Source organism: Medicago sativa, chromosome 3 (genome assembly GCF_051527215.1).
Source record: "Medicago sativa cultivar Bolivia chromosome 3, Bolivia_mono, whole genome shotgun sequence".
NCBI classification, from domain to species: Eukaryota; Viridiplantae; Streptophyta; class Magnoliopsida; order Fabales; family Fabaceae; genus Medicago; species Medicago sativa.
This window is the reverse complement of record NC_140751.1, coordinates 101,299,906-101,327,170: the sequence shown is the minus strand read 5'-3', so window position 1 is coordinate 101,327,170 and position 27,265 is coordinate 101,299,906. Positions and strand designations below refer to the sequence as shown.

Genomic DNA, 27,265 nt, shown 5'->3' with positions numbered 1-27,265 from the left:
GACGAATCAATACGTGAAAACACGGAAGAATTCTATTCAGGTCGCAAGACCGAATAAATAATGTTTGAGCACACACATTAGCGATATACTGTTATAGTAGTACACATGAGTCGTGATACATGGATATTTGAAAATACGGAGGAATTTTAATACGGTTACAAGATCGGATAAATAATGTTTGGTCGTGCACATTAAGAAGCAAAGAAGTATTTTTTTATAAAAAGAAAATTGACAAAAAATGATTAAATATTTAATGATGATAATTTTATGTGTGTGTATAAACATTATTTATTTGGTCTTGACCAATGACCGTAGAAGAATACCTCGAAATGCTCCCTTTATGAATTTTTTCGTCCAAAAAATTGTGATATCTTGCAAGAATGTTAACTTAATAAATGACATGTATACTAAACCTAATAAAGTAAATAGCATTTTATTAATTATTATTTTTTTGAGGGAATTTTATTAATTATTATTGACTAATTAAATTTACTTTAATTTTTACTTAAAAGTTGTTTTAATTGACAAGATGAACAATTAATTTTTCTTGACAAACTTAAAGTTAATGTTTTAAAAATAAATAAAATGATATTTGTTATCCATAATAACCTTGTAATTAATTTTTACATGAATAAAATGAAATTCTAAATTGGAAAAATGAACTCCTAAAAAAAAAATTCTCCTCCTCAGAAAAAGTGGGAAAATGAACAAAAATTATACTATTTTTGAAACAATAAAATTGTATACTTTCAATGTTTAAGTTAGATTTATACATGGTTAGAAACTTTAGTTTTTTTTAAGGATGATTTTTTTCAATATACTAAATTAGCTCTTAAATTGACACTCAAGAAAATCGAATTTGAGACCTCGTTTTTTAAGGTTGGTTAGAAACCTTAGTTGTTTTTTCTTTTTTTAAGCAAAGAAGCCTTAGTTGTTGTCAACTCACATTTGTAGATTAGTTCTGATTTCTAGTTTTTTTAAGGGAGTTTACATTTTCTTCATTTTTGCCTTTTTTATATTGTTTTATAAAATTATTATTCTTGACTTTAATTCTGCACATTAATTTGGGGCACTGATTCTGGACATTAATTCAGTAAAATTTATTCATTAATTCTGGGTGTTCTTCCATTTCAATTTTGAATGTTAATTTACCTTATTCATTAGTTCTGGGCGTTGATTATGACTTATGAGCATTAATTTACCTTCTTCATTTCAGTTTTTTAGTAAGCTATTGAAATTTACTCATTAACTCTATGTGTTATTTATAAACATTAATTTACCGTACACCACCCAAAAAAAATAATTTACCTTCAATTGTAAAAAAAAAAAAAAAAACAATGTTGCATTTAAATATAATGGTCTTGTTAACGGATACCATGAGTCACTCTTTAAACATTCAAAAATAAACAATTGTTATATCATTTAAAAGGCTTAAATGCAATTTTGATCCGCCTATTTTCAAAATTGTTAACTTTTGATACCTCTATTTTCAAAATCAACTTTTTCACCCTCTAGTTAGAAAGTCAAAAAAAAAAAATTGGTCCTCTTTTGATGATGTGGCATGACTTATGAGCATTAATTTACCTTCTTCATTTCAGTTTTTTAGTAAGCTATTGAAATTTACTCATTAACTCTATGTGTTATTTATAAACATTAATTTACCGTACACCACCCAAAAAAATTAATTTACCTTCAATTGTAAAAAAAAAAAACAATGTTGCATTTAAATATAATGGTCTTGTTAACGGATACCATGAGTCACTCTTTAAACATTCAAAAATAAACAATTGTTATATCATTTAAAAGGCTTAAATGCAATTTTGATCCGCCTATTTTCAAAATTGTTAACTTTTGATACCTCTATTTTCATAATCAACTTTTTCACCCTCTAGTTAGAAAGTCAAAAAAAAAAATTTGGTCCTCTTTTGATGATGTGGCAAGCTCATTAGTGACGTGGATCTTATGTGATATTGTTTATGTGACACATCTTTTGACACATCATTTTCACTTTATTAAAATTTAAATATAATTATAAAATTAAATAACAAATTAATATTAAAATTTAAAAAAAGAATTGAGGAATAAAATTAGAAACCCTTTTATTCTCAAATTGAAGAGAAAAACATGGTATAAACCATTAATCAGACACCACACAACATGATATAGCACTTGCTAGAGAATACAATCTACTACAACCTATGCTCAAATGGTAGAATGTAGGTTCCTAGTTATACATTGATCAGACTTACTGAATTAATTGATTGAAAAGGAAATATGAAATTTGCTCTGGCGATTAGAAATACACTGTTCATCATCTCTACCAACCTTTCTTAATCCACCACCGCCTTACCCTAAACCACTACCATGACAAAAAAGCCGTTTGTTCTCAACTGGCCTTGCCTCCTAGACTCTGAACCACCAACAATCGCTCAAAAACAACCCTCAATCCCTCGACAAACCACTCAAAAAACCTTCGCCCAAGCTCTTAACACAGTTTGTGATATACCTTTAAGTCAACTACCAAAACCTAGCCTAAAAGGAAACAAAACAGCAATTTCAATCCCTGATGAGGAATACTTCAAAGGATTGGAGACCTGCAAGCATAATTTACATGCCAGGGTTGTTTGGCCGAAGGGTGCAACCCCTCTGACAGCTGCGGCCCTGAGAGAGAAGCTCCGTCCATTGTGGAAAACACTAGATCGATGGGGTGTGACATCAATAGGGAAAGGGTACTATGAGTTCTCTTTCTCATCGTTGGAGGATGCTAGAAGTGTGAGAACCATTGGATCCTGGAATCTCAACCCTGGACTGCTCAAGCTTTTTGCCTGGACTCATGATTTTAAGCCTAGCGCGCAAAAAAACACTTCAGCCCAGGTATGGTTACGAATTCATGGTTTAGGTCAGGAATATTGGAGACCTAAAATTCTGTTTGCTATTGCTAGTAGCGTAGGGAGCCCTATTTGTACTGACTCAATCACTAGCAAGCCTATGTTTGAACGCACGTTTGGTCATTTCGCTAGGGTTCTAGTTGATATTGATCTCTCTGTTGAATTGATTTATAGGGTGTTAGTTGAAAGAACAGGGTACGCTTTTTTCGTTGATTTTGAATATGAAAAGATACCGGACTTTTGCACCAACTGTAATGTTATAGGCCATGATGATAGAAATTGCAGGAAGTTGAATGGAAGAGAGGAAGGTAAAAAAGAAAAAAAACAAAGAAAATAATGAAGGAAGGAATAGGAGGGAAGGCAAAGAACCTGTTAAGGAAAATGCCTGGGTGAAAAAAAATATAGTTGAAAATGATAACATAGAAGTAGTGAATTTTGAAAAGGAAAATGAGGTGAAATTAGTTGAAAATGTGGAAAAAGAAAATACTGATGAAGTTGAAAAGGAGGCGCAGCTGATTGATGTGATGCAGCTGAACAATGAAACTAATGGAAGCAATGTTTTTGAGACAAATGCTGAATTTGGTAACAATGATGATACTGATTCTCAAGCCTCAGAGTTCGTAGATGCAACACAATTGAATGAGGAGGATAATGAGTCCTCCACCAATGATTCACAACAGGACATACCACACAGAATACAAAAGGACATGAGATTCTTGCAAGATTCATGGGCCAATCTAGCTGATCTTGAACAAAAGCAGATCAACCAAAAGAATTTAGCAGAATTAGAAGCAAGAAGGAGAGAAGCTGAGCTAATCATTGATGCTGCCCTGCAGAAAGAAGATGATGTCAATATTGAGGCAGCTGGCTTTCAACAGGTGACTTATAGAAAAAAGAAAAATCTGAAAGTAGGTTCCTCAAATACCCATACAACCAGGTCCAAGACTGGTCATATCAAACCCTTCAGATGAAGGGTCTCTATTGGAACGTAAGGGGCATTGCTAACTCCCCAACAAGGTTAGCATTAAAAAGGTTAGTTATCAAACATAAACCTGATTTTGTCTTGATTGCTGAACCATGGATGGACTTCAATCGCTTTCCTCAAAACTGGCTGCATCGGCTTGGTTTGAAAATTTTTGCTATGAATAATAGGCAACACTTAAATCCAAATATATGGTGCATCTGCTCATCCTCTTTAACTCCTAATATTATCTCTACTACTGATCAACATGTCAGTTTTACTTTAACTGAAAACAACAAAACAGTTGGTGTTTCAGCAGTTTACGCTTCTACTTCACATACCAAAAGAAGGGAATTATGGCATGATCTTCAGGCACTCTATGCTCAACATCCATTACCATGGTGCTGTTTTGGTGACTTCAACTCCATCATAGGTGCTCATGAGCACAGAGGTTCTTTCTCTCCTGCTAAAGTCCCTATGGAAGAATTTTTGTTTTGGTCAGACACAAATAATCTCATTCACCTTCCCACTAGAGGTGCTAAATACACCTGGTCCAATGGGAGGAGGGGAAGAAGGCACACTGAAAGAAGGTTGGATAGAGCCATATGCAATCATATGTGGCTGGACTTATGTTCTTCCATCAATGTATCTACTCTTCTCAGGTATAAGTCAGATCACAATCCTCTTCTTTTAGAATTTCAAATCAGTCCAATCTCTTTTGTTTCTCAATTTAAATTTATGAAGATGTGGACTACTCATGAAGACTGCATCAAGATTATTGAAGATGTTTGGAGTAGTCAATTTTATGGTAGCCCTATGTTTGTTTTGTCTCAGAAACTCAAACTGTTAAAGTCCAAGCTCAAAACTTGGAATAAACAAACATTTGGTAATGTTCATTTCATGGTGAAAGAGGCAGAAGAGAAACTCCAGATCATTCAAGATGACATTGATCTAAATGGCCATTCAGATATCCTTCTGGACCAACAAAAGAATGCGCAGATTAATCTTCAAAGAGCTTTAGATATTGAGGAAATTTTTTGGCAAGAAAAATCCAAAGTTAGATGGCATTTAGAAGGAGATAGGAACACCAGCTTTTTCCATAGAATCACCAAAATAAAAAATAAAACCAAACTCATTACATCCCTTAGAGATGGTGACAATATTATCACTAATCAAGAGCAAATTTCTTCTATTTTTACTAACCATTTTCAAAATCTTTTTAGTGTTTCTTCTGTTTTGCAGGATAGCACTATGGTGGAGGATTGCATTCCAAATTTGATCAATGACCAGACAAACAACTTGCTTACTTTGATACCATCAGACACTGAGATTCATGATGCAGTATATGCTCTCAACAAAGATGGAGCACCTGGTCCAGATGGCTTTGGAGCCATTTTTTACCATACATACTGGAGGATTGTTAAAAATGATGTAATCAAGGCTGTTCAAGATTTCTTCACTCATGGGAAGCTGCTGAACAATTTCAACTCAAACACTATTGTCCTTATTCCCAAAGACAACAATGCAGATTCAGTCAATCAATTCAGGCCAATTGCTTTGGCCAACTTCAAGTTCAAGATAATTTCTAAGGTTCTTGCAGATAGGCTTGCTACTATCATGCCACATATCACTTCAAAAGAGCAGAGGGGCTTTATCAAGGGAAGAAACATCAAAGATTGCATTTATCTAACCTCAGAAGCAGTTAACTTGTTACAGAAAAAATCTTATGGAGGTAATATTGCTTTCAAGATAGATATCTCTAAAGCCTTTGATACTCTTGAATGGCCATTTTTACTTAAAGTTTTACATACTTTTGGGTTCAATTCAACTTTTTGTGGATGGATAAAAGAAATTTTAGAGTCAGCTATGTTATCTATTTCAGTCAATGGCAAACAAAATGGTTTCTTTAAATGTAAGAGAGGTGTCAGACAAGGGGACCCCTTGTCTCCTCTTCTTTTTTGTCTTGCAGAAGATGTGCTTAGTAGAAGTATTTCTAAGTTGGTCTCTGATGGGAAGCTTGATTTGATCACTGGTGCTAGAAACCAAAAAATTCCCTCACATACTCTTTATGCAGATGATATAATGATTTTCTGTAGTGCTAAAATGTCTGGTATTCTTAACTTGAAAAGTCTCTTTATAGAGTATGCCAACTGCTCAGGTCAATGTGTTAACCCTGTCAAATCCTCTCTTTACACTAGTTCCTTATCTTCAGCCAGATTAGAAACTATTGTCAGTCAATTAGGGTTCTCTGTGGGGTCATTTCCCTTCAATTATTTAGGTGTTCCTATCTTCAGAGGCAAACCTAAGTCATCCTATCTACAACCTATTGCTGATAAGATTAAACTCAAGCTTTCATCATGGAAAGCCTCTCTTCTTTCTATTGCTGGTAGAGTGCAACTAGTAAAGTCAGTCATACAAGGCATGTTGATTCATAGCATCTCAGTGTACTCCTGGCCTGTTTCTTTATTAAAGGATATAGAAAAATGTGTTAGGAATTTTATCTGGTCCGGTGATATTGATAAGAGGAAAATGGTTACTGTTGCTTGGCACAAAGTTTGTAAACCTTATGAGGAGGGTGGCCTGGGGATCAGATCACTCACTGCTTTAAATTGTGCCTCTAATCTTAAGCTTTGCTGGGAGCTTCACAATTCTGATGAGCCTTGGGCTCGTATTTTAAGAGCTAGAGTTATTAGAGGAAATAAAATTATAAGGTACCATATTTATTCCTCAATTTGGAGCAGTATAAAAGCAGAACATGATGAAGTTTTACTCAACTCTTGCTGGAACATTGGTAATGGCCAAAAAATTGATTTCTGGAGGGACAATTGGAGTGGAAATGTTCTCTCAGAATTATTTAATATACCAGACTCCATTTCAGCTAATCTTGAAGCCAAAGTGTGTGATTTCATTGCAGAAAATCATTGGAAGATTCCTGAGCCAGTCAGTCATTTATTTCCAAACATCAATCAGCTTGTCTTGCAAATAACTATTCCAAAGGTTGATGCCGAAGACAAAAGAATCTGGAAAGCTAGTATATCTGGAGACCTATCTTTTAAAGAAGCCTATCTTCATAAATCTCCTATTTCACAACATTTTCAATGGGCAAAGAAGGTCTGGTCAGCTGACATTCCACCTTCCAAATCTCTTCTTGCTTGGAGGCTCATGCACAATAAATTACCCACAGATGAGAATATGATGGGAAGAGGGTGTAGCATTGCTTCAATGTGCAGCTCTTGTAACACTGCTCCTGAATCCACTTTTCATCTTTTCTTCCAATGCTCCTTAGCTATGAAGATATGGACTTGGCTTGCTTCTTTGCTTAACACCAATCTGCAACTTACTACTGCTGATGATATATGGAAACTGTGTGATAAGAGATGGACACCTCAATGCAAAGTGGTGGTCAAGGCTGTCATCATCAACATTCTCTCCACAATTTGGTTCATTAGGAATCAAGCAAGATTTAATGACAAAAAAATTCACTGGAAATCTGCAATCAACAACATCATAGCTGCGGTCTCTCTTACAGGTAATAGAACAAAACTCACCTCATTTGTCAACATGGATGAATTTGTTTTTTTGAAAGTTTTCAAGATCAACATCCACCCCCCCAGAGCCCCTTTGATCAAGGAAGTCATGTGGATTCCTCCCATCCCTCCTTGGATTAAGGTAAATACAGATGGTGCCTTGATAAAGAACCCTTCCAAAGCTTCATGTGGAGGGGTCTTTAGAGATCACAATAGTATTTTTATTGGTGCTTTTGCGCAAAACTTGAACACCAACTCAGCCTTCAACGCTGAACTCTTGGGAGTTATCACGGCCATTAATATTGCTGTTGATAATAATTGGAGAAATATCTGGCTTGAAACTGACTCACAGCTGGCTGTTTTAGCTTTTAAAAATCTGAATATGGTGCCTTGGAGCTTAAGAAACAAATGGTTGAATTGTTTAGAACATGTTAGAAATATGAATTTTTTGGTAACTCACATATACAGAGAGGGGAACTCTTGTGCAGACAGCATGGCTAATGTTGGACTAGCATTGTCTTCATTTGTTTGGTTCCCCTCCCTCCCTGACTGTATTAGGCATGATTATGGTAGAAACCGACTGGGTATGCCTAGTTTTAGGTTTTCTTAATTTTGAAAGGGTCTTGACCTAGTTCCCCCTTTTGTCTTTTTGTACGTTGCTCCTTTTCTTTTTATATATATTCGGTAATGCTCTTTGCATTACTTTTACTTACAAAAAAAAAAAAAAGGTAGAATGTCAATTCTACGGATTGCCCTAAACTCATATCCGTATGCTCAAATGGTAGAATGTCAATTCTACGGATTGCCCTAAACTCATATCCGTGAACATTATATTTTCTAATATTTTTTCTCAAGGTAGTGAATTATGCAACCATGGAGTTTCGAAAGAATATAAACCCTAATAATTTCAATTATTAATCTACTACAGCCTACACTCAGATGGTAGAATGTCAATTCTATGAATTACCCTAAACTCGTAACCGTGACCATTATATATTCTAATATTTTTGACAAGGTAGTGAATTATGAAACCATATGGAGTTTCGAAAAAAATATATACTCTGATTCTAATTTTATTCCCCAATTTTTTTATTTTAATATTAATTTGTTATTTAATTTTATGATTATATTTAAATTATAATGAAAGGGAAATGATATGTCAAAAGATGTGTCACATAGGATCTACGTCATTAATGAGCTTGCCACATCATCTAAAAAAGAGGGGGACCAAATTTTTTTTTTTGTTGACTTCTAACTAGGGGAATGAGAAAGTTGGTTTTAAAAATAGGGGTATCAAAAGTTAACAATTTTAAAAATAAGAGGATCAAAATTGCATTTAAGTCTATTTAAAAAAGTTAAATACTTCGATCTTTATGGTATACATTGAAGGTTGAATACACATATTTTCATGAATACTTATCAATTATGGTATTTAAAGAGTGTTTTTGGGGCATTCATTAATATTTCACAGAATATTACTCCATCCATCTCAAAATTTTTGAACAAGTTCATTCATCCTGATTATAAGTCCCCTTTGGAAGAAAAAAATATAGTCCCTAAATACAAATTACTAGGTGCACTTATGATAGTAGAAAACGACACTAATAGTTGTTGTGGATGATTTAATAAAATGACTATTTTTTTCTTTTAATCATTGTACTTCCCCCACTTTCATATATAAGCAAATATTCCTTTTGGTCACATTCATAATCAAACATTGTTTTTAAGGTTCATCGAATGACTTGTGTATTGAAACTATAATATGGTCTAGATACATGAGTCATTCAATAAATCTGAAAAAGAAATATTTTCGTATAAATGTGACTGGATTAAGTGTTCTATTTCAGATTCATCGAACAACTGATTTATCAATTATTGGATGAATCTGAAAAGGAAAAATTATTTTTATACGAGACCATAAAGAGTATTTTTTTATATGTGTTTAAAAACTTTAAACGACATTCATTTTAAAACAAATGAAGTATATTTCAATCTTCATTGTTCCCCCTCTTATCATGGGCATCTTCTCCGTTTCAACTAGTATTATGGGCATCTTTCTAATTCGGGCGCTAACATATTACTAGAGATGAATCCTTACTTGGACACAAATCCAAATAAAAATATTTTAACACATAGACAAAGCTAAAGAAATAAAAGAGAATATAACTAAATAATATCAATTGAAGTGACTAAATTATTTTTGTTTAATTTTGTTGATTTTTATTTTTGTTTAATGAGTGTATCCAAATACATGCCTAGTGGCCAGTATTATTTTTATTTTTTTAAGAATAGTAGTTATGCCGGCTAGCTAGTGTCTTAAATAGCGCGGGTTAATATTCTTAGCGAGACTAAAAGAAATACAATGTCAATCTATCAGAGAAATGAAATTTGTGACAATTATATCTTTCATATTTGTCACGTGTTTTTTATATTTCTCTTTATTGTTTTAGTTTTCGTGCTAATATACACATTTCATTGTATATTTTTTGTTATTCCATAAATCTATATTGTATATAAAGAAAATGACATGTTTTGGTTTTTTTGAACTGACTTTTTCTCTTTCCAAAATTACCCTTAACTTTCACTATAAATAGCATATGTAACAAATATATAAGAGCAGTGGCGTAGCTAGACCTCGGATTAGGAGGTGCAATTTTTTTAAAAACATTTATTATCATCATTGGTTTTTTTTCATTATTATTATTATTATTATTATTATTATTATTATTATTATGTATGAAGATAAAGATACAACTACAGTTTATTCATAAATTAAATTTTTCAAAATATAACTCATTCAACTATTAATTTAAAAATCGAATATATTGATACAAATTAAATTTTTGAGTGTACCATAGTTTTTGGGTAGCACTTGATTGACATTGGTCAACCACAATATCACAAGTGTATAAAAGAACAAAAAACTCCTTGTAAAAGAGAGAAAAAAGATATTTTGACACTGTGGTTGGTCAATGTCACATACTCCTTCCGTCCCTATATAAAAGGGTGCTTATATATATAGGAACGGAGGGAGTATGACATTAGCACCCCAATGTCACCTGAGTGCTATCCATTGTTTTTTTTTTTTAAGTATTAAGAGTAACATATATATTGGCCTATTATTATTAGCCCAATTGGCTATGTTGTTTTGTGTATGTTCATTAAACCAAGTTTGATGCTCAGGGGCAAGTGCAACGAAGCAGTTTTCTAATACATTTATGGCTAAAATATGGTTTTGGTCCCTGCAAAATAGGTCAGTTTTGGTTTTAGTCCCTGCAAAATTTTTTTATAGCTTTTGGTCCCTGCAAAAATAGACCAGTTTTGGTTTTAGTCCCTGCAAAATTTTTTTATAGCTTTTGGTCCCTGCAAAAATAAACCAGTTTTGGTTTTAGTCCCTGCAAATTATTTTTATAGTTTTTGGTCCTTGCAAAAATATGTCAGTTTTGCTTTTAGTCCCTGCAAATCTTTTATAATATTTTTTTAAAAAAAAATTAAAAAAATCTGGAAAATTCAAAAATTAATAAAAAAATTCTGGAAAAATTTAAAATTAATAAAAAATTGAAAAAAATATTAAAAAATTCTGGAAAATCTAAAAATTAATTAAAAATTAAAAAATTCTGGAAAAATTAAAAATTAATAAAAAATATTAAAAAATTCTGGAAAAATGAAAAATCAGAAAAAATAATAAAAAATATTAAAAAATTCTGGAAAATTGAAAAATTAATAAAAATGAAAAAATTTTGGAAAAAATAAAAAAGATTAAAAAATTCTGGAAAAAATAAAATTTTGAAAATTTTCTATTAAAATTCTGGAAAATAAAAATTCTGGAAAATAAATTTTAATGAAATTTTAAATTTTCGAAAATAAAAATGAAATTCTGGAAAAATGAAATTTTGATGAAAATTTTTTGAAATTTTCATTAGTATTTCTCAAAAAATTTCCGGGAATTTTTGTGTATTTATAAACCGAGAATAAGGGAAAAAATATGTGTATTTATAAACCGAGCTTAGGTTTTTTATGTATTTTTCGAAATTTCGAAATTTTCATTAGTATTTTTTCCGGGAATATTTGTGTATTTATAAAGCGGGAACTTTTGGGTATTTATAAACCGAGAATAAGGGAAAAAATACACTGAAAAAACCTAAGCTCGACATATATACTAATCAAAATTTCGAAAAATACATTTTTTTCAGAATTTCGAAATTTTGACATATATACTAATCAGAATATTTTTTATTTTCTAGAATTTTTTCATTATTTTTCATTTTATTAGATTATTTTATTTTTTTTAATCATTTTTTATTTTTATTAATTTTTCCAGATTTTTTTAATTTTTTTCATTTTTATTAATTTTTCAATTTTCCAGAATTTTTTAATATTTTTTTCAATTTTTTTATTGATTTTTCATTTTTCCAGAATTTTTTAATATTTTTTTCAATTTTTTTATTAATTTTTAATTTTTCCAGAATTTTTAATTTTTTTTATTAATTTTTCGATTTTCCAGAATTTTTTAATTTTTTTTCAATTTTTTATTAATTTTTAATTTTTCCAGAATTTTATTAATTTTTCAATTTTCCAGAATTTTTTAATTTATAAAAAAAATTATAAAAGATATGCAGGGACTAAAAGCAAAACTGACATATTTTTGCAGGGACCAAAAACTATAAAAAAAAAATTTGCAGGGACTAAAACCAAAACTGGCCTATTTTTGCAAGGACCAAAAGCTATAAAAAAAATTTGCAGGGACTAAAACCAAAACTGACCTATTTTTGCAGGGACCAAAAGCTATAAAAAAATTTGACAGGGACTAAAAACAAAACTGACCTATTTTGCAGGGATCAAAACCATATTTTAGCCTACATTTATATATTGCTCGGAAGACTTGCTGTGTGTGAAGTGACAGGATTACCGGCTGGTGCAAAGTTATAATTTGAGGAGGTTCAAAATGAATAAAAAAAGAAGTAATATTGGTATAAATTTAAAACTTCTAGGGGATGCAGCTGCACCAGCTGACCAATACGTGGCTCCGCCACTGGATAAGAGTAAATTTAAATATTAAAATAAAAGTGCAACAAGTTAAATGAGTATATCTATACTTTTTCATTATCTCAATTATACATTTAAACAACTTTTTCTATAATTAAGATTGTTCTTGGTGTCATTAAAAAAAATAAGAATTTAGAATTTTTTTTTTATATTGTTTGTGTCATTGAAATGGATAATCATGGTTAATTATACATTTAAACAACTTTTTCTATAATTAAGATTGTTCTTGGTGTCATTAAAAAAAATAAGAATTTAGAATTTTTTTTTTGTTATATTGTTTGTGTCATTGAAATGGATAATCATGGTTAATTTAGTTTGTTTTTTTTTAATAAATAGTTAGTTTAGTTTGTTATAATTTGAAAGTAACAAACATTTATATTTTTAGTTTTAATCAACATCAAAATATCATAAAAAAACACCGTTCATAATTATCAAACGTTAGTGCAGGATTTTTCGCTAGTTGTTATAAAAATAGTTGTCTATTATTACATACCTCAATCTATCATTAATTCATTATAGGGTTACCGTGCATCCTAAACGTCACCACGCATACATCTAGCTAAATTTACGTGCATACTAAATGATTTAGTAAAATATATGTTGTGTTTCAATCAATAGAAGATTAATTGGTGAAAAATGATATAGATACAATTAAATTTAGAGCATCTACAATGCTAGAATAAGATTTGTTTTGGTGGGTCCATCATTGTCACATAAGGATTCAAGAACAACCATGTAGTTTTACTCCAATGCAAAAATACAATATTTGTTCTTAAGCCCCCCCCCCCCCCCCCCCCCCCCCGATTTAGTAAAATATATGTTGTGTTTCAATCAATAGAAGATTAATTGGTGAAAAATGATATAGATGCAATTAAATTTAGAGCATCTACAATGCTAGAATAAGATTTGTTTTGGTGGGTCCATCATTGTCACATAAGGATTCAAGAACAACCATGTAGTTTTACTCCAATGCAAAAATACAATATTTGTTCTTAAGCCCCCCCCCCCCCCCCCCCCCCCCCCCCGCTCATGTTTTCCTCTTTCTCTGACAAGAATTGCAGAAAACAGAGTTCTACCAAATTCTCCAGGGAGAACGGTTCTACAACATGGCTTCCATGTTATTTCACTCCAATGGGATAGAACATAAAAACAAGTTCTTATGTCCTCAAGAACAGATCATAGAACAACATTGGAGATGCTTATGTGCATCCTACGTGGTTTAGTGACATCTATTGAATTTCAATCAACAAAAAAGCAGGTGTGTTGAGAAAAATGTGTTATAACTATAAGCTAAGATTATACTCTGCTGTTGATAGTCTCGTATGTGGAGAGAATCAGCCAGAAATTGATCTTATTTTCCTTTGATTGTTCTTATATTCAAAAAATTGTCATACATTACCCCTAAAAAAATAAATTGTCGTACATTAAACTTGGAGGGCTTTAGCACGTTGTATAAGACTAGTCCTGCTAGACAAACCTCGTTGATAAAATCCAATTACCGTAATTTTAGCGTTTAGTGTCTAACATGTTCATCTCCAAAATTACCAAACATTCAATTTATATGTACTAACCATGTAAATATTTTTTAATCTCTCATTCAATCGAAATGTTAGAATATAATTAGTTTTTTTTTTGTTCTGTTACAAACGCTAAAGAACAAGGAAACAACCGGGAAAAAAAAACAAAAAGAAAAAGAGAACTAAAGTCTCAAATAAAAAGTTCCAACAACATCAGACTGAAGGAGGGGCAAGAGCTCCGTAAGTGGAGAATCGTGACGCACGAGCTCATAGTTAGACGAGGTACCAAGCTTGACCAACTATTTTTTTTAGAATATGACTAGTTGACACTATAAAATATCTTACACTTTGACCCAAGAAAATAAATAACAATTACACAAATAATACATCAAAATTGTTATCATTTATAAAATGATAATATGTATTCTACAAAACTATCTGACATTTTTATCTATTTCTATTTCGATTTTGTGATCGAAATTCGTCAAAATTAATTGATAGAGTAAAGCATAAAATTGTCCACCCTCTTCAGCTTTGTCACACTTCATAGGTGTAGTTGGGATTCCCGCATTTGAGATATTGATGACAGTTCAATCAAGATTTGATAGTTTATGTTCGAGTTCAATATCTTAAATTATAAAAATTAAAATCTACATTTTTTGTTGTTGTGATGTCTCCTCTTTATTGGGACTCCATGCATTTGGAATATCAGTGTCTGATCAATCAAAATTGCATAGTTTGTGTTCAAGTTCGATGTCTTAAAATATAAAATTCAAATCACCTTTTTTTGTTTAATTGTTTGATTTTAATTAAACCACAAATGTGCAAATGTGAGATTCTTCTGGTGATGAATGGAGTCCAAATTCCCAACTCCACACCTACCAGACAAAAACATCCAACCAACGTGGTCAAACACAAATAATAGAGCTTGATAACCATATGGTAAAATGTCTAATCTCATAATCTACTAAACTAAATAGAAAAATCATTGTCTGTTTTTTTACCATTTTACCCTTGTGGGGGTATTTTGGTAAATTAGTAATTCATGCTTTTCCCCTATATATATGGAGTGGTATGAAAAAAAATCAGTCCAAAACTTCTCTCCTTATCCCATCGTTTCTCTCCTTATCTCATGGTTTCTCTCCTTTTTCTCTGCAACTCTCTCCGATGACCACCCATCGGAACGGCGACAACAACCGGCAACCGCCATCTCTCATTGACCAGAAAATCAATCTCAGTCAATCTCTCCCGAGAATCCATTCTTCTCCGTCACGACTGCGGAACACGGCGGCGCCGATGAGGAAGAGTAAGAGAGAGACGGCCAGATGACGAAGGTAATTTCCAATCTAAAGCCATGCATGTTGTTTTTGTTTTCGTTCTCCGGTCGGCAGTAAATATTGTCCCGTTTTGGCTAACAATCGTGCTGTTCTTGAGATGTCTTCTATGGATCCTCTATCTTCTTCTTCCGCTTCTTCTTCTGCCTTTCCAGATCAACAACCTCCTAATCTCAGGTATATTCACGCTCCTTGAATCTTTCTGGATGATGATCTCAGTTATTTTGTTTCGGTTTTGTAGTTGTTTTTCCTGGATTTTTTTTAATCGATGGTTATTTTAAAATTTTATGCTGTTGATTAGATACATTGATAGGAAAATTTGTGTTTTTTAGGGTTTTATTTTTATTTTGAGGTGGTTTTTGCACGTGGGTCGTTTTTGTTTGTGTTTTAGAATTGAATTGAATGGAGTGGTTCTAGGGTTTTGAAAGTGGTTTTGTTGAATTGAATTTGATTGTGGATTTGGGTTTTTTTTTGTCGGTTTCTGGAATTTTTTCTAAAGGTTGAGTCTTTTGGGGAATTGAAATTGAAAGAAGGTACACTGTTGGATACAAGACTGAAATTTGAGTCAAGTTTTCTCCTAAATGGCTTGTGTGAAATTGGGTTCCAAAGCTGACTTTGTAATCTCAAGGGTTATTAATAATAATAAAAAATGTGTAGAATTTCATACCTTGGTTTACTTTCATTTGTATGTATTCACCATAGTCTTCAATCTAAAGTAGATGAAAATTTATCCATTAGCTTCGCAAGTATTGGCAGATAATGATGCATTTGAAAAGAAGTAGAGCTAACTAAACTAACTACTAACTCTGCAGACACAGACACAGACAAGATAATGATGCATTATTTGAAAAGAAGTAGAGAGATTCATTTTTTGTTAATGAAAATGTTTTTTTTTTGTAGGAGCTGAACAAGATTGATGCTTATACACAGACAAGAGTGGATCCTCAAATAATTGTTGATAAATTCAAAGAACATCATATGGTATTAAATTCGTTGTTATGAATCTCTATCACTACTGATTTTGAATTGTGATTTGATTCTGACTGTTCTCTTTGCTACTTGGTTGAAAATTTTACATTTCTATTGTGCAGCCTCAACAGTGAAAGTTGAACTGCAGCAGACTTCCTCTGAGATATTGGAAAAAAGATATTTCTGTTCTTTCCGAGGAGAAAGAGCAGGCTCAAGTATCTAGAGTTGCTGCAGAGACAGAGTTAGAGAGAATTAGAGATGCAGCAGACAGGCAGACAAGAGAACTATCAGAGGCCAGCAGTACCATAAAGGATCTAGTATTTGAACTATCTCAGGTTGAAAGTAAGGTAAATTTATTGACCCAAAAAAATAATGCTGATCAAGTTGTCTAAGACTGAATTGGAAGATGGATTGAAGAAGCTGCAAGATGAAGCAGCAAATAATGCTAGCAAGTTGGTAGGTTCCTCTGAAACTATAAAATCACTGGAAGATGCATTGTTGAAGGCGCAAGATGATATTTCTACCCTGGAAGATGCAAATAAAATTGCCAAACAGGAGATATCTTCGCTCAGTTTTTAAGTTAAATTCATACATGGATGAGTTAGCTGGAAAGAATGGCAGCTTAGAGAACAAATCTCTAGAGCTCATTGGATTCCTTAATGATCTTCAAGTGCTTATGAAAGACGACACTCTATTTCTTAGGATAAAACAATGCTTTGAGAGAAAATGTGAGACCCTGAAGAATGTGGATCTCATTGTGAGCAAAGTAAGAAACCATATTTCCCTGTCCGCTAAGGATTCTAGAGGGCACCTTGAGATGGAGGTAACATTCTTATTATCCTTTTTTAGCTGTTGTTATTTTCTCAAGTTGTGTATTTGATACTGTTTTGATTTAATCTACATATATTTGCCATCTAAATATTTCGAACACTATGATATGTGTCCATAGCCCTCACTTTACTTCTGTTTTATTTATTCTAAAATGTATTCTTCATTCACTCACCACTGATATGCTTTTATGGATACATTGAGTGAAAAGAAAAACACCTTGAAAACACCTAATACAACATAGTAGTTTGTGACTACCCTTTTTTGGACAGGTGTGCTTCCATACAAGCAATAGAGACCAACTCTTGTGCAAAAATTGGATACTTCTTTCCTTAATTTACCTCTTTGAATATGCTTTTATGAACCTTCTTCTATGGTAGTTTTTTTGTCTTCCCTCAAATATGGAAAGAACCTTGGTATTACCACGGACACCGTGAATTTGGTGAAATCACGGACACCTGGTTTTGTTGAATCGTGATAGTTTAGCTTTTGCCAAAATTACAATGACGTACCTGGATTCTCCCAAATTCATCGGCAATTCAAATATGTATTAAGAAATTAAGAATGACCAAGTTCATTTTTTCACCAAGAATGAGTACCTGATTTGAACTTGAGATTAATCAATGCACTTTTAATGTGCCAAATTTTTAATTGAGATTATTAGGGCATGAAATTCCTTCTGGGATGTCTTTTTCCCCATAAGAAAAGATATGTGCAAATTGCACCTTTTTTGTGTTATTTTAAAACCAATATTAAGGTAGTTTTTAACTACTTCATTACCATGTCTGACATCAGGTTTCAGCTCTGGCCGTACATTAAGCTAATGATCATCTTATGGCTCATCATACCGGATTTTGGACGAACTTCTTATGTTTATAACTACCTTATTCGCTCCATGAAACCACAAATAGTCACATGGAGGTTAAATAGCTACTGGAGAGATTGTTTTGCTGAGAAAGATAACTTTTTACTGCATGCAGAGAGATATATGAAAGAGAATGGAACTGAAACCTTACAGAAACTCATTGCTAGCAAGGTAATTACAGCTAAAAATGTCAAAATACTATAACTTAAGAAGAATTATATAGGGAAGCATGTATGTGTTTATGATAACTCTATATCTGCATTGGCAATTGAAAATTTTAGCTAATTCTGTTTTTTTTTTTAATATTGAAGAACACAATGTGTATGCCTGATGTAGAAGCGACAAAGGAAACCATAGGTACTAATAGTAAAGAAATATTTAAGGTAAAGTTTTTGGTGTTAAGTCAATTGTGACATTAATAGTTTTTGTTACAAGTTCTTGTATGAGTAGATTCTACCTGTCTTAGTCTCATGGTGACATTTAGAGTGCTTAATGAGGGAGCTTAATCTTGTGCAGAAAAATGGAGAAAGACTCCAAGTAAAATACAAAGACATCAAAGATTTGGAGGCTATTGAGAAAAAAGATTTTCCTGCAACGAAGCAAGTAAGGATTCATTCATATTCACTGCAAGTAGAAATCTCCGAAGGACAAATAATTTTTAGACTTGATTTCAGTCACAATATGTCAGATGATTTACTTGAAATATGTGTTTCTTTGTTGGCCAAGGTGAAAGAGTTGGACCTCTTTCATAAATTACAATTTCTACCTGCATACATAGCAGAAATTCTTTGAGGAAATTTTATTTGAATAATTGCAATCTTTTTCGAGAAATTAGAAGGATTCATCACGTGTAGGAGCATTCCCTCATAAGGCTGCACATCCTTGAAAGATTTAGACCTCACACTTCTTGCTGCATACACCAGAGATTTTAACTTCTTCAGATTCAGTGGAATCTGTAAGGATTCTTAATGACACAAATGCTCCAAGCCTAAGTGAAGAGGCTATGCAAGCTTTGCAAATAGTGTAAGACTTCATCTTCATTGATGCTTCAGTTCTATTGCAACCTGCTTAGGTTACCTCTCTAATTTTTCTGCATATGATGATTACATATCAGGAGAAATGTGAACACTGATACAAGAGCCTTGATGGAGTTCAAAACTGGAGTAAGGAATAAAATGAATCAGGTATGATAATTGATTCTGAATTGCTGCAAGCCGATTAATCACCATATGATCAGCTTCCGACGTACATAGCATAATAAAGTATTTGTAAGCTTTCTTTCAACAATTTACTTTATTTATCTGCAAAGCTAAATCCAAGATACTTGCACAACGACTTTTATGTTTCATAATAATTATTTGACAATAAAAATGAGTTTTGTGAGTGTAAATAAGAATATTTGACTTTATAATTTGAAGTACTTGATCCAATTGTTGTTTTATTACTTTATAATTTGAAGTACTTGATCCGATTATTGTTTCTTGCTTCATTGTCAAAAATTCAGATGGTTAGCTGTTTGATTACATTGCTAAATATGCAATATTGTTTGTGTGGTTTTCTTTCCTTTGATATGATTGATTTCTCATCGAGTTCGCAGACAACAATTACCGAAAATGAGCCAAAACAATTGATGTTGAAGTCATCATCATCTGAAGCAAAGGAAGTGTTGCAGAATAATAATTAGATGAATCAAAAGTCTTCATATATAGGTGTGAGAAAAAGACCTAGGGGAAAATATGCAACAGAGATCAGAGACACAACAAGAAGAGGAAGAAGGGTTTGGCTTGGAACATTTGATAGTGTTGAGGATGCTGCTTTGGCTTACGATCAAGCTGCATTTTCAATGAGAGGTAGTAATGTTGTGCTCAATTTTTCTGTTCAAAGGGTCAAAGGATCTTTGCAAGAGATTCAATATGATTGCAGAGGGGTTTTCACATGAACTTGCACTCAAGGAGAGACACTGTGAACAAAGAACGATGTTATCCAAAGGTGTAAATAATAAAGCAGGGAAACAAGATCAATCAGAGGGATTAAGTGTCTTGGTGTTAGAAGACTTGGGAGTTAAATATCTTGAGCAACTTCCAACAATATCTGATAAAGTACAAGCAACAGCAACTTACGATCAAGTTGTATGTAATTTTTATTACTTCTTTTTAATTGATGCAGTAATTCTTTTTACTTGAACTAATATTATTACTTATGAAGAACTATCCATTGTAATTTTGGATCAATTGGTTGTGATTACTTTATGATAAAAACTTATATTTCAGAAAATTTGGTCGATTACAATAAATACTAACTATGTTCTGCTTTAGGAGCCATCGTCGAGAAATCATGTGAGTTAAAATTTGGTTGATTCACTCCTCTCTTTGGTGTGATTTAAAATTTACTTTGAAACAAAATCTTATCATAGATTGTCTTTCATTATATATGGTATTCTTCAAAGGTTTATTTAATTTTGGTTGGGGAAGATCTTTTCTATGTTTTCCTTACCTTCTGCAGTGCAACTAATTTCCTCATTTCTACATTTTACAGGTGAAACAATAATTTTGATACTCTTTGGATTATGTACAGCTCATATAGGATACTTTTGGTGGTTCTAACTTCTCTAAATATATAATAGGTAATAATGCTTAAGTTGTCTGCTATATTGTTGAGTTGATAAGTTTTACTCTAAACATTTATACAGTTGAGCTTATTTTGAGGTTTTAGTGTTTCTAACTTCTCTAAATATATTCTTCAGGATGTTAGTGCTGTTTTAGAGCTATATAAGGCTTCACAAGTCATTATACATCCTGATGAATCAATTTTGGTTAAACAAAGTTCTTGGACAAGACATTTTTTGGAGCAAGATTCTTCCCCTTACCAATTATACGCTGATAAACTTCAGATTTATGTTGATAACGAGGTAGTTTATTGTCTCAATCTTTCATAATAATAACATATATACAATCAGTAGGTGTAAATCGCGGCCATGGCGTGTGTAACGCCCGTCTTAATTATTCGATTATTTAAAAATATATTTATATATATGATTTACGTGATTTTCATGATTGATATGTGTGAATTTTATGATTCATGAAGTTGAGTGGGTTATATGATTTATAACTGCATAATGTGGAGTATTTTGTTGTGGTGAAGTTGCTAGGTTGTTATGACTTATTTTATTATTAAATAAAATAAGATTTGACAAATAAAATAAAAATATTAAAAATTGGGCTGTGTGGTGAGATGAGCAATTAGTAGTGATAAGAGTAATTAGGAGAGATAAATAGACAGACATAAGTTAAGAAAAGTAGTACGTACGTTTTTGGAGAAAAAGTCAGAAAGAGAGAAGAACCAAGGAGAGCTGCGATTCTGCTATTATCAGGTAAGGGTGAGACTAATTTTCATTACTATTAAGGGTATGATCCTATAGGATGAATTTAGCATGATTAGGTTAAGTTTTGGTGAGAATTGGGAATTAGGTTTAAGACCGAATTTGATGATTGAATCATGAAAAGATGTTAGGTTGATGCTAAATTAGTGTACAGAACTTAGTTATACCATAAGATGATAATTAGATGTTAAATTGAGGTGAGAATTAGGAGATTAAGTGAAAAGTTGGAATTTTTAGGTTTCTGGCCGTACTGACATTCATCGCTCGCACCTGCGAGCAGGAACACTCGCATCTGCGAGCTAGAACCCAGAACTCGCAACTGCGAGCAATGCAACTCGCAACTGCGAGTGACCTGTAAGCTCGCAACTGCGAGCAGAATAACTCGCCACTGCGAGTAAATACGTAGGAACCCAGAATGCACACTTTGCTCGCCATTGCGAGTGAAGTTACTCGCAACTGCGAGTTAGGCTGTTAGTTGCCCAAAATTGTCCCGATGCGATCCTTTCGCACGTATAGTCTTGAGCTGACCTTAGAAGTAAGAATGAGGGTGATTTAGAATGTTTCCAGATGTTACAGAAGTCTGTTTATATGACTGAAATGATTAGTAATGTTGCATGAATAATGTTATGATGTTTTTATGATATTTAAGTTGATGTAATCCATTCCTTAAATGATGTTGAGATATTCCAACACTGTTATATGTTGTAAATCTGTTGCTGTTCATTGCTGCTGACCTTTAATGTCTTGAGATTGCATGAGTCGGTCTATGTTGCAAGAAATTAAGAAGTTGTCCATGATTATGAGTCGTATGAGTCGTTCATGATGTCGTCTAAGTTGCTGGAAGTTGGAGTTCATTGCATACTCATTAAAGTTGGGGGCTTTAGGCCCGGCAGCCTTGTGCTCATTAAAGTTGGGGGCTTTAGGCCCGGCAGCCTTTGTGCTCATTAAAGTTGGGGGCTTTAGGCCCGGCAGCCTTTGTGCTCACACGTTGAAGAGCCTATTATGCTCATTTGTTGTTGATTGGTACCACATGCATTTGCATATTAAGAAGTTTCATGATGTTTAAGTTGTCAAGTTGTTGTTGAGTTGATAGAGTTGCATGGTCTAGATGAGTTGTGTTGTCAAGTTGTTGTTTGAGTTGATAGAGTTGCATGGTCAAAGATGAGTCGTGTCGTCAAGTTGAGTATTAAGTTGATTATGATTTGTGATGAAAATTAGTAACGATATTTGATGATTGTATTTGTTATATAATGAAAATTATGCTAATTGGTAATTGTTGATATGCTATTAATGTTTAAGTTGTTAAATGCATTTTATTGGATTATATGCTTAATGTATTGATTATGAAATCTCACCCCTTCTGCGTATATGTTGCCTCGACCGTGGGTAATGTGCAGGTAATAAAGATTAGAGGCGTTCATGAGTGGACTCCCAGTTGGTGTCTAGGTGCTCTGATACGTAACGGGATGGGGGCTTGCTTTTACTTCTATTCCTTACGTGTCTCTTTTATGAACTAATTTTATGAGATTTTTCAATAAGGCCTGCGTGCCAAGACTTTTAAATGTTGAACTATTTTCCGCTGCAATAGTTTAAGATTTTTCATGATGTTGAATTTGAAGGATAATTATTATTATCCATTTTACGATTTAAATGAAGTATGTGACATTCCGTTGTGATTAAAATACTCTGATTTTAAATGAAATTTTTATGTTGGGAAAACGAGGTGTTACAGCGTGTGGTTTTTTTTTTTTTTTCAACAGCCATAGACAATTTGTAAAGGGATGTCCGCCATAGTGCCACCATATGGCCATAGGCGTCAATGACATGTTTATATTGCGGATTTTAGCATCAGTGTAGACAATATTACAATCTATCCTGAATACTGCAATGTTCTTGCACATTATAATAGATCATTGGAGCATTGCAATGCAAACGAAACAAGGACTTTGAAAACATCATACAAGTGTGCAATTATTTTCATTCCTCTTTTTTGTGGTCAATTTTTTTAATGTTTTTATGAAACAGATGTTGCAATCTTGCAAGAAAAGAAATTCTGAAGTTAGCAGTAAGAGATTTCAATCTCTGCCAATCAATACACAATCAAGAATTGAAACAACTTGAAAGGTAAATAGTTTTCTTTTTATTCTTTTTAAAATTCACAAACTACATATGTCTTGCTGGAAAATAATAAAGAAAAATTACTATCGTCTTTGTAATGCAAACCATAACCAAAATTACCGAACAACTTTAGCTTTATTTTTAAAGTTCTTTTATTAGTTTCAATTTTAAAATAGCTTTTAGTTCCAAAATAAACCTGGTAATACAAAGCCTATATTTTTTTGTAGAAAGTTAATCCAAAAATGTGTCATCAATATAATGTCATGGACTTTGGCTAAAAATTCTGCAAAAGAACCATGTATTTTACCAAGCTAGATATATAACTGTTTTCTATCAAATGCAGGTGGATTGTTGAAAATAGACTAGACAAATTAAAATTTGCAAGGCACGGGTTGTTAATTTACAAAATGTAAAATGATGTATTGTTGAGGCAAAATCCCTAATTAATTTTAAAGATAATAAACCAATATGATTAAAGAATTAATGGACTTTGATTATTTCCTTGGTATTTAACTTGTGCTCTTGAGTGTTTTACTAAGACAGGAACAAGGTTTAAATCATACCAAGAATCAAGAGATCAAAGGACATTTGAATTCAAGATCTAACACTGAGATCAGAAAGTTAGATCAGAATGTTGCTCAGAGATCAGAATGTTCGCACATGAGATCAGAAGGTTGCTTCTATACAAGCCCAGAATCTCAAGAACATGGATCAAGGTCATGCAAGACACATGTGACATAAATAAATGTCAAGAGAAGTACTTCTGCATGAATCAATCAAGCAATAAAGGCATATACAAGGATTATGTCAAAAAGGATACTTTATGTTCATTTAAGACTATGAACATTAAAGTCCTAGGAATATTCCACAAGGGAATATCATCCTAGATGTTATATTTACTGCTCTTCATTGTGTTTCACTATTAGGATTTGATTACATCAAATGGTAGTCTTACAAATCATCCTAGGTGAAACAAATGGAACATTCTGATGATCAGAATGTTCAGCTCAGCACAGGCTTACTTTATGAACAGTACAGTAGGTGAAAAGCAAAAGCCAAAGCAAAGCAAATCTGTCTTGCTCAATCAGAGATAGACACGTATGAGAGTTGGTACAGAACAAGGACCACACAATCTCTCAAAGCCTGTGTATGAAGATGCAGAATCCCACTATATCCTCCTGCACCAAGTTCCAAGGCAGATCTGGCAACTGAACTTTCTGAAGTATGAAGAAAAGTCCATACTTTGGTTATTGCCCAGAAATTCATATGAAAAGCATATGACACGCCCAGAACTTCATATGTTCATTCATATATGATGAACCCAGATGAAGAACATGATGAACCCAGATGAAGATCATCATGAACGCAACAACATTCTGAAGTTCATCAGAGATCAGAATGTTTGCCCAGAATTTCAAGTAAAAGCTTGTGGGACCCAGGACACATGGCATAACACCATTGGACACCCCACAACGGCTATTTGAGCCCAAGGACTCTATAAATACAGTTCAAAGGCTCAGCATTACTTGCACCATTGCAAAGCATACAAGAAAACAACTTTGATTTTGTTTGAAGCTCTTGCAAACTGAAATTGATCAATCTCTAAGGCTTTCATTACTTAGTGCAAATCAATACTCCTTGTTATCTCTAAGATAACTCCTTTCTCTTCTTCCTCCTCTGTTTGATTCACAAACATTCAACTCCCATACAAATTGTAACTAAGTCTCATCTAGCTTTAGGGGTACTAAAGTGTTAGTTTGAGCAAAGGTTGTAAAAGTCTAAGTGGGTAACTTAGCAAGAAGGTGCAAACCTGCTGAGGCTTAGAGAATACAGGATTGTAATTGTTCAGGTGAACAAAGATTGTAAGGTGCAGGACTTGAGAGGATATCTCAAGCATCATAGTGGAAACTCTCACAAGATTGTGAGGAGAGGACTAGCCCACATTGGGTGAACCTCTATAAATTTCTGTGTGTTCTTTCCTTCCTCCTTATACTCTTTAATTTCAGTATACACAACACACACCAACACATTTACTTTATTAATCAGTTTCTGTGTATGAACTTCAGAACGTTCTGAGTTCAGAAAGTTAACTTAACCATTCCAAGTAAACTACTTGAGAATAACTTTTAAGTTTCAGGATAATTTTTAAAGGGTCACAATTCAAACCCCCCTTTCTTGTGACTATTTTATCCACTTCATGTATTACCAGGTTAGCTCAAGGATCGGGTTGTTAAAATACCTCAAAATGTAAAATGATGTATGTATTTGATGTAACTAAAATGAGATACTTCTATTATCTCATAAATATGTAAGCATCTAATATATCTTATTTTAATTTCCAACAGAAATATCTCTTTTGTTCATTCATAATTCAATTTTGCTCATTTAAATCACGATATGTAATCAATGTTTTTGCTAGGCTAGAGAACCTCAGTTTTTTTTGCGGCATCTAATATGTAATCGTAATTTGCACATTATTGGTTCCCTTATTGGTTCCAATTAATTTCATCTTAATTATTATGATGTTTTCCTTGTCTCATGAACAAAATATATGCTCTTTTCATGAATCAAAACTTGGTAAGGCTTTCTTAATATTTTGATAAAGATTTTTAATGTAAACAAGGAAAGGTAGTGGTTACTTTTGAAATTGAAGACGATGGGATCGTTTCGGAAATTTAACTTTGTAATCCATCAAACACAACTACTTTAGAATCTATCTTGTATAACTTCTGTTTTGGTTTCATTTAAGATAGACCTGTCTAGGATTTAATATGCTATGAATCATGGCTTTTTATATTTATAAGCATGTAATATCTATGTTCGCAATCAGTTCACTTTTAAGCGTTAACAAATGTGATTGCCAACAAAATTATCTGAAAAAAAAGCAATCCATCCCGTGTGAAGCACGGGTTGACGACTAGTTATATAGTAAAAAAATATGTTTATAATTAATCAATCTCTTAGGTATATATATCATAACTCAATATTAGTCTCTCAATTTTTGCTTAGAAATACACGAGTGAATCATAAATATAAAGTTGGTTTGGTAGTTGCGTGAAATCGTTGACGAGCGAAAAGATGTACTCTCTCAAGTTACATTTATAAGTAAATATTACTTTTTTGGGTTCATTGAAAAATTAATGTATGTGAACTATAATATGGTCCAAATACATTAGTTATTTAATGAATCTAAAAAGGGAATAATTCATATAATTGTGATTAGAAGGAGTATGATCTTAAGATGACTTTTTCACTTCAAAATTTTATCATTAATTTAAACTATTATAATTAAAAATTTATCTATTTTACCTTATTTTTTAGAGGATCACTTTTTTTACGTTGATGTTTAACTCATTAATTAAAAAGACGTTATATTCCATTAAAATAGAAACAACATATTGTCAGGAAAAAAGTAACAAGAACACCAATACAATAACAAGAACACCAATACAATAAAGAAAGCTGTATATTTTTTTTTGCTACTAGTAGCCAGTAGGAACGCTATTTTACACTGTTAAAATAACTTAATTTAATCTTATTTATTAGAAATATTTTATCATAATATATACAATTAAGCTAAATCGGATACCTATTTGTCCTCGTGAGCTTAGCTCTGTTGGTATGGACAATGCATAAAAATATGCAAGGTCCGAGGTTCAAATCCCAGCCACCACAAAAAAAAAAAAAATCGGATACCCATTTTTAAAAAAAATTATATACACTTAAGTGCGGTAAACAGTTATATACAATTAAGTGCGGTAAACAGATAGGCAAACACATAGGCAAACACGTAAGTGTCTGTCTTTTCATCTATACTATATATAAAGAAAACT

At 32.5% G+C, this 27,265-nt stretch overlaps 2 protein-coding genes and 1 long non-coding RNA gene across 4 annotated transcripts; all 3 read left to right on the top strand.

Moving 5' to 3' along the window:
• Positions 1-2,364: 2,364 nt before the first annotated feature.
• LOC146942991 (uncharacterized) lies at positions 2,365-7,986 on the top strand. The gene is made up of 3 exons (XM_085750075.1): positions 2,365-3,196; positions 3,294-3,766; positions 3,826-7,986. Exons 1-3 carry the CDS (start codon positions 2,365-2,367, stop codon positions 7,984-7,986), a joined length of 5,466 nt encoding a protein of 1,821 aa, XP_085606201.1.
• A 7,203-nt stretch (positions 7,987-15,189) lies between these two features.
• Positions 15,190-16,579, top strand: LOC146942990 (uncharacterized). The gene is made up of 3 exons (XR_015032925.1): positions 15,190-15,450; positions 16,174-16,254; positions 16,365-16,579. It is a non-coding gene; the product is annotated as an uncharacterized LOC146942990 (long non-coding RNA).
• A 364-nt stretch (positions 16,580-16,943) lies between these two features.
• Positions 16,944-23,856, top strand: LOC146942989 (uncharacterized). Of its 2 annotated transcripts, XM_085757084.1 has the most exons (8): positions 16,944-17,065; positions 17,866-18,106; positions 18,247-18,318; positions 18,452-18,958; positions 19,050-19,785; positions 19,859-20,064; positions 20,206-20,558; positions 20,679-20,804. In XM_085757084.1, exons 2-4 carry the CDS (start codon positions 17,894-17,896, stop codon positions 18,725-18,727), a joined length of 561 nt encoding a protein of 186 aa, XP_085613210.1. In that variant the 5' UTR covers positions 16,944-17,065; positions 17,866-17,893; the 3' UTR covers positions 18,728-18,958; positions 19,050-19,785; positions 19,859-20,064; positions 20,206-20,558; positions 20,679-20,804. The 2 variants fall into 2 exon arrangements, 1 of the variants encoding a protein (XP_085613210.1); XR_015032923.1 differs by lacking the exons at positions 16,944-17,065; positions 17,866-18,106; positions 18,247-18,318; ... (1 more) ...; positions 19,050-19,785; positions 19,859-20,064 and adding exons at positions 23,340-23,438; positions 23,776-23,856 and having other exon boundaries at positions 20,142-20,558; positions 20,679-20,843.
• The last annotated feature ends 3,409 nt before the right edge of the window (positions 23,857-27,265 follow it).

Bases quoted from the DNA above. Each gene is read 5' to 3' on its own strand.
- LOC146942989 (XM_085757084.1), top strand. From the start codon at position 17,894: ATGATCATCTTATGGCTCATCATACCGGATTTTGGACGAACTTCTTAT. The intron at 18,107-18,246 runs GTAATTACAGCT...TTAATATTGAAG, and splicing joins AGAAACTCATTGCTAGCAAG to AACACAATGTGTATGCCTGA. The intron at 18,319-18,451 runs GTAAAGTTTTTG...AATCTTGTGCAG, and splicing joins ATAGTAAAGAAATATTTAAG to AAAAATGGAGAAAGACTCCA.
- LOC146942991 (XM_085750075.1), top strand. From the start codon at position 2,365: ATGACAAAAAAGCCGTTTGTTCTCAACTGGCCTTGCCTCCTAGACTCT. The intron at 3,197-3,293 runs GTAAAAAAGAAA...AAAAAAATATAG, and splicing joins GTTGAATGGAAGAGAGGAAG to TTGAAAATGATAACATAGAA. The intron at 3,767-3,825 runs GTGACTTATAGA...CCATACAACCAG, and splicing joins AGGCAGCTGGCTTTCAACAG to GTCCAAGACTGGTCATATCA.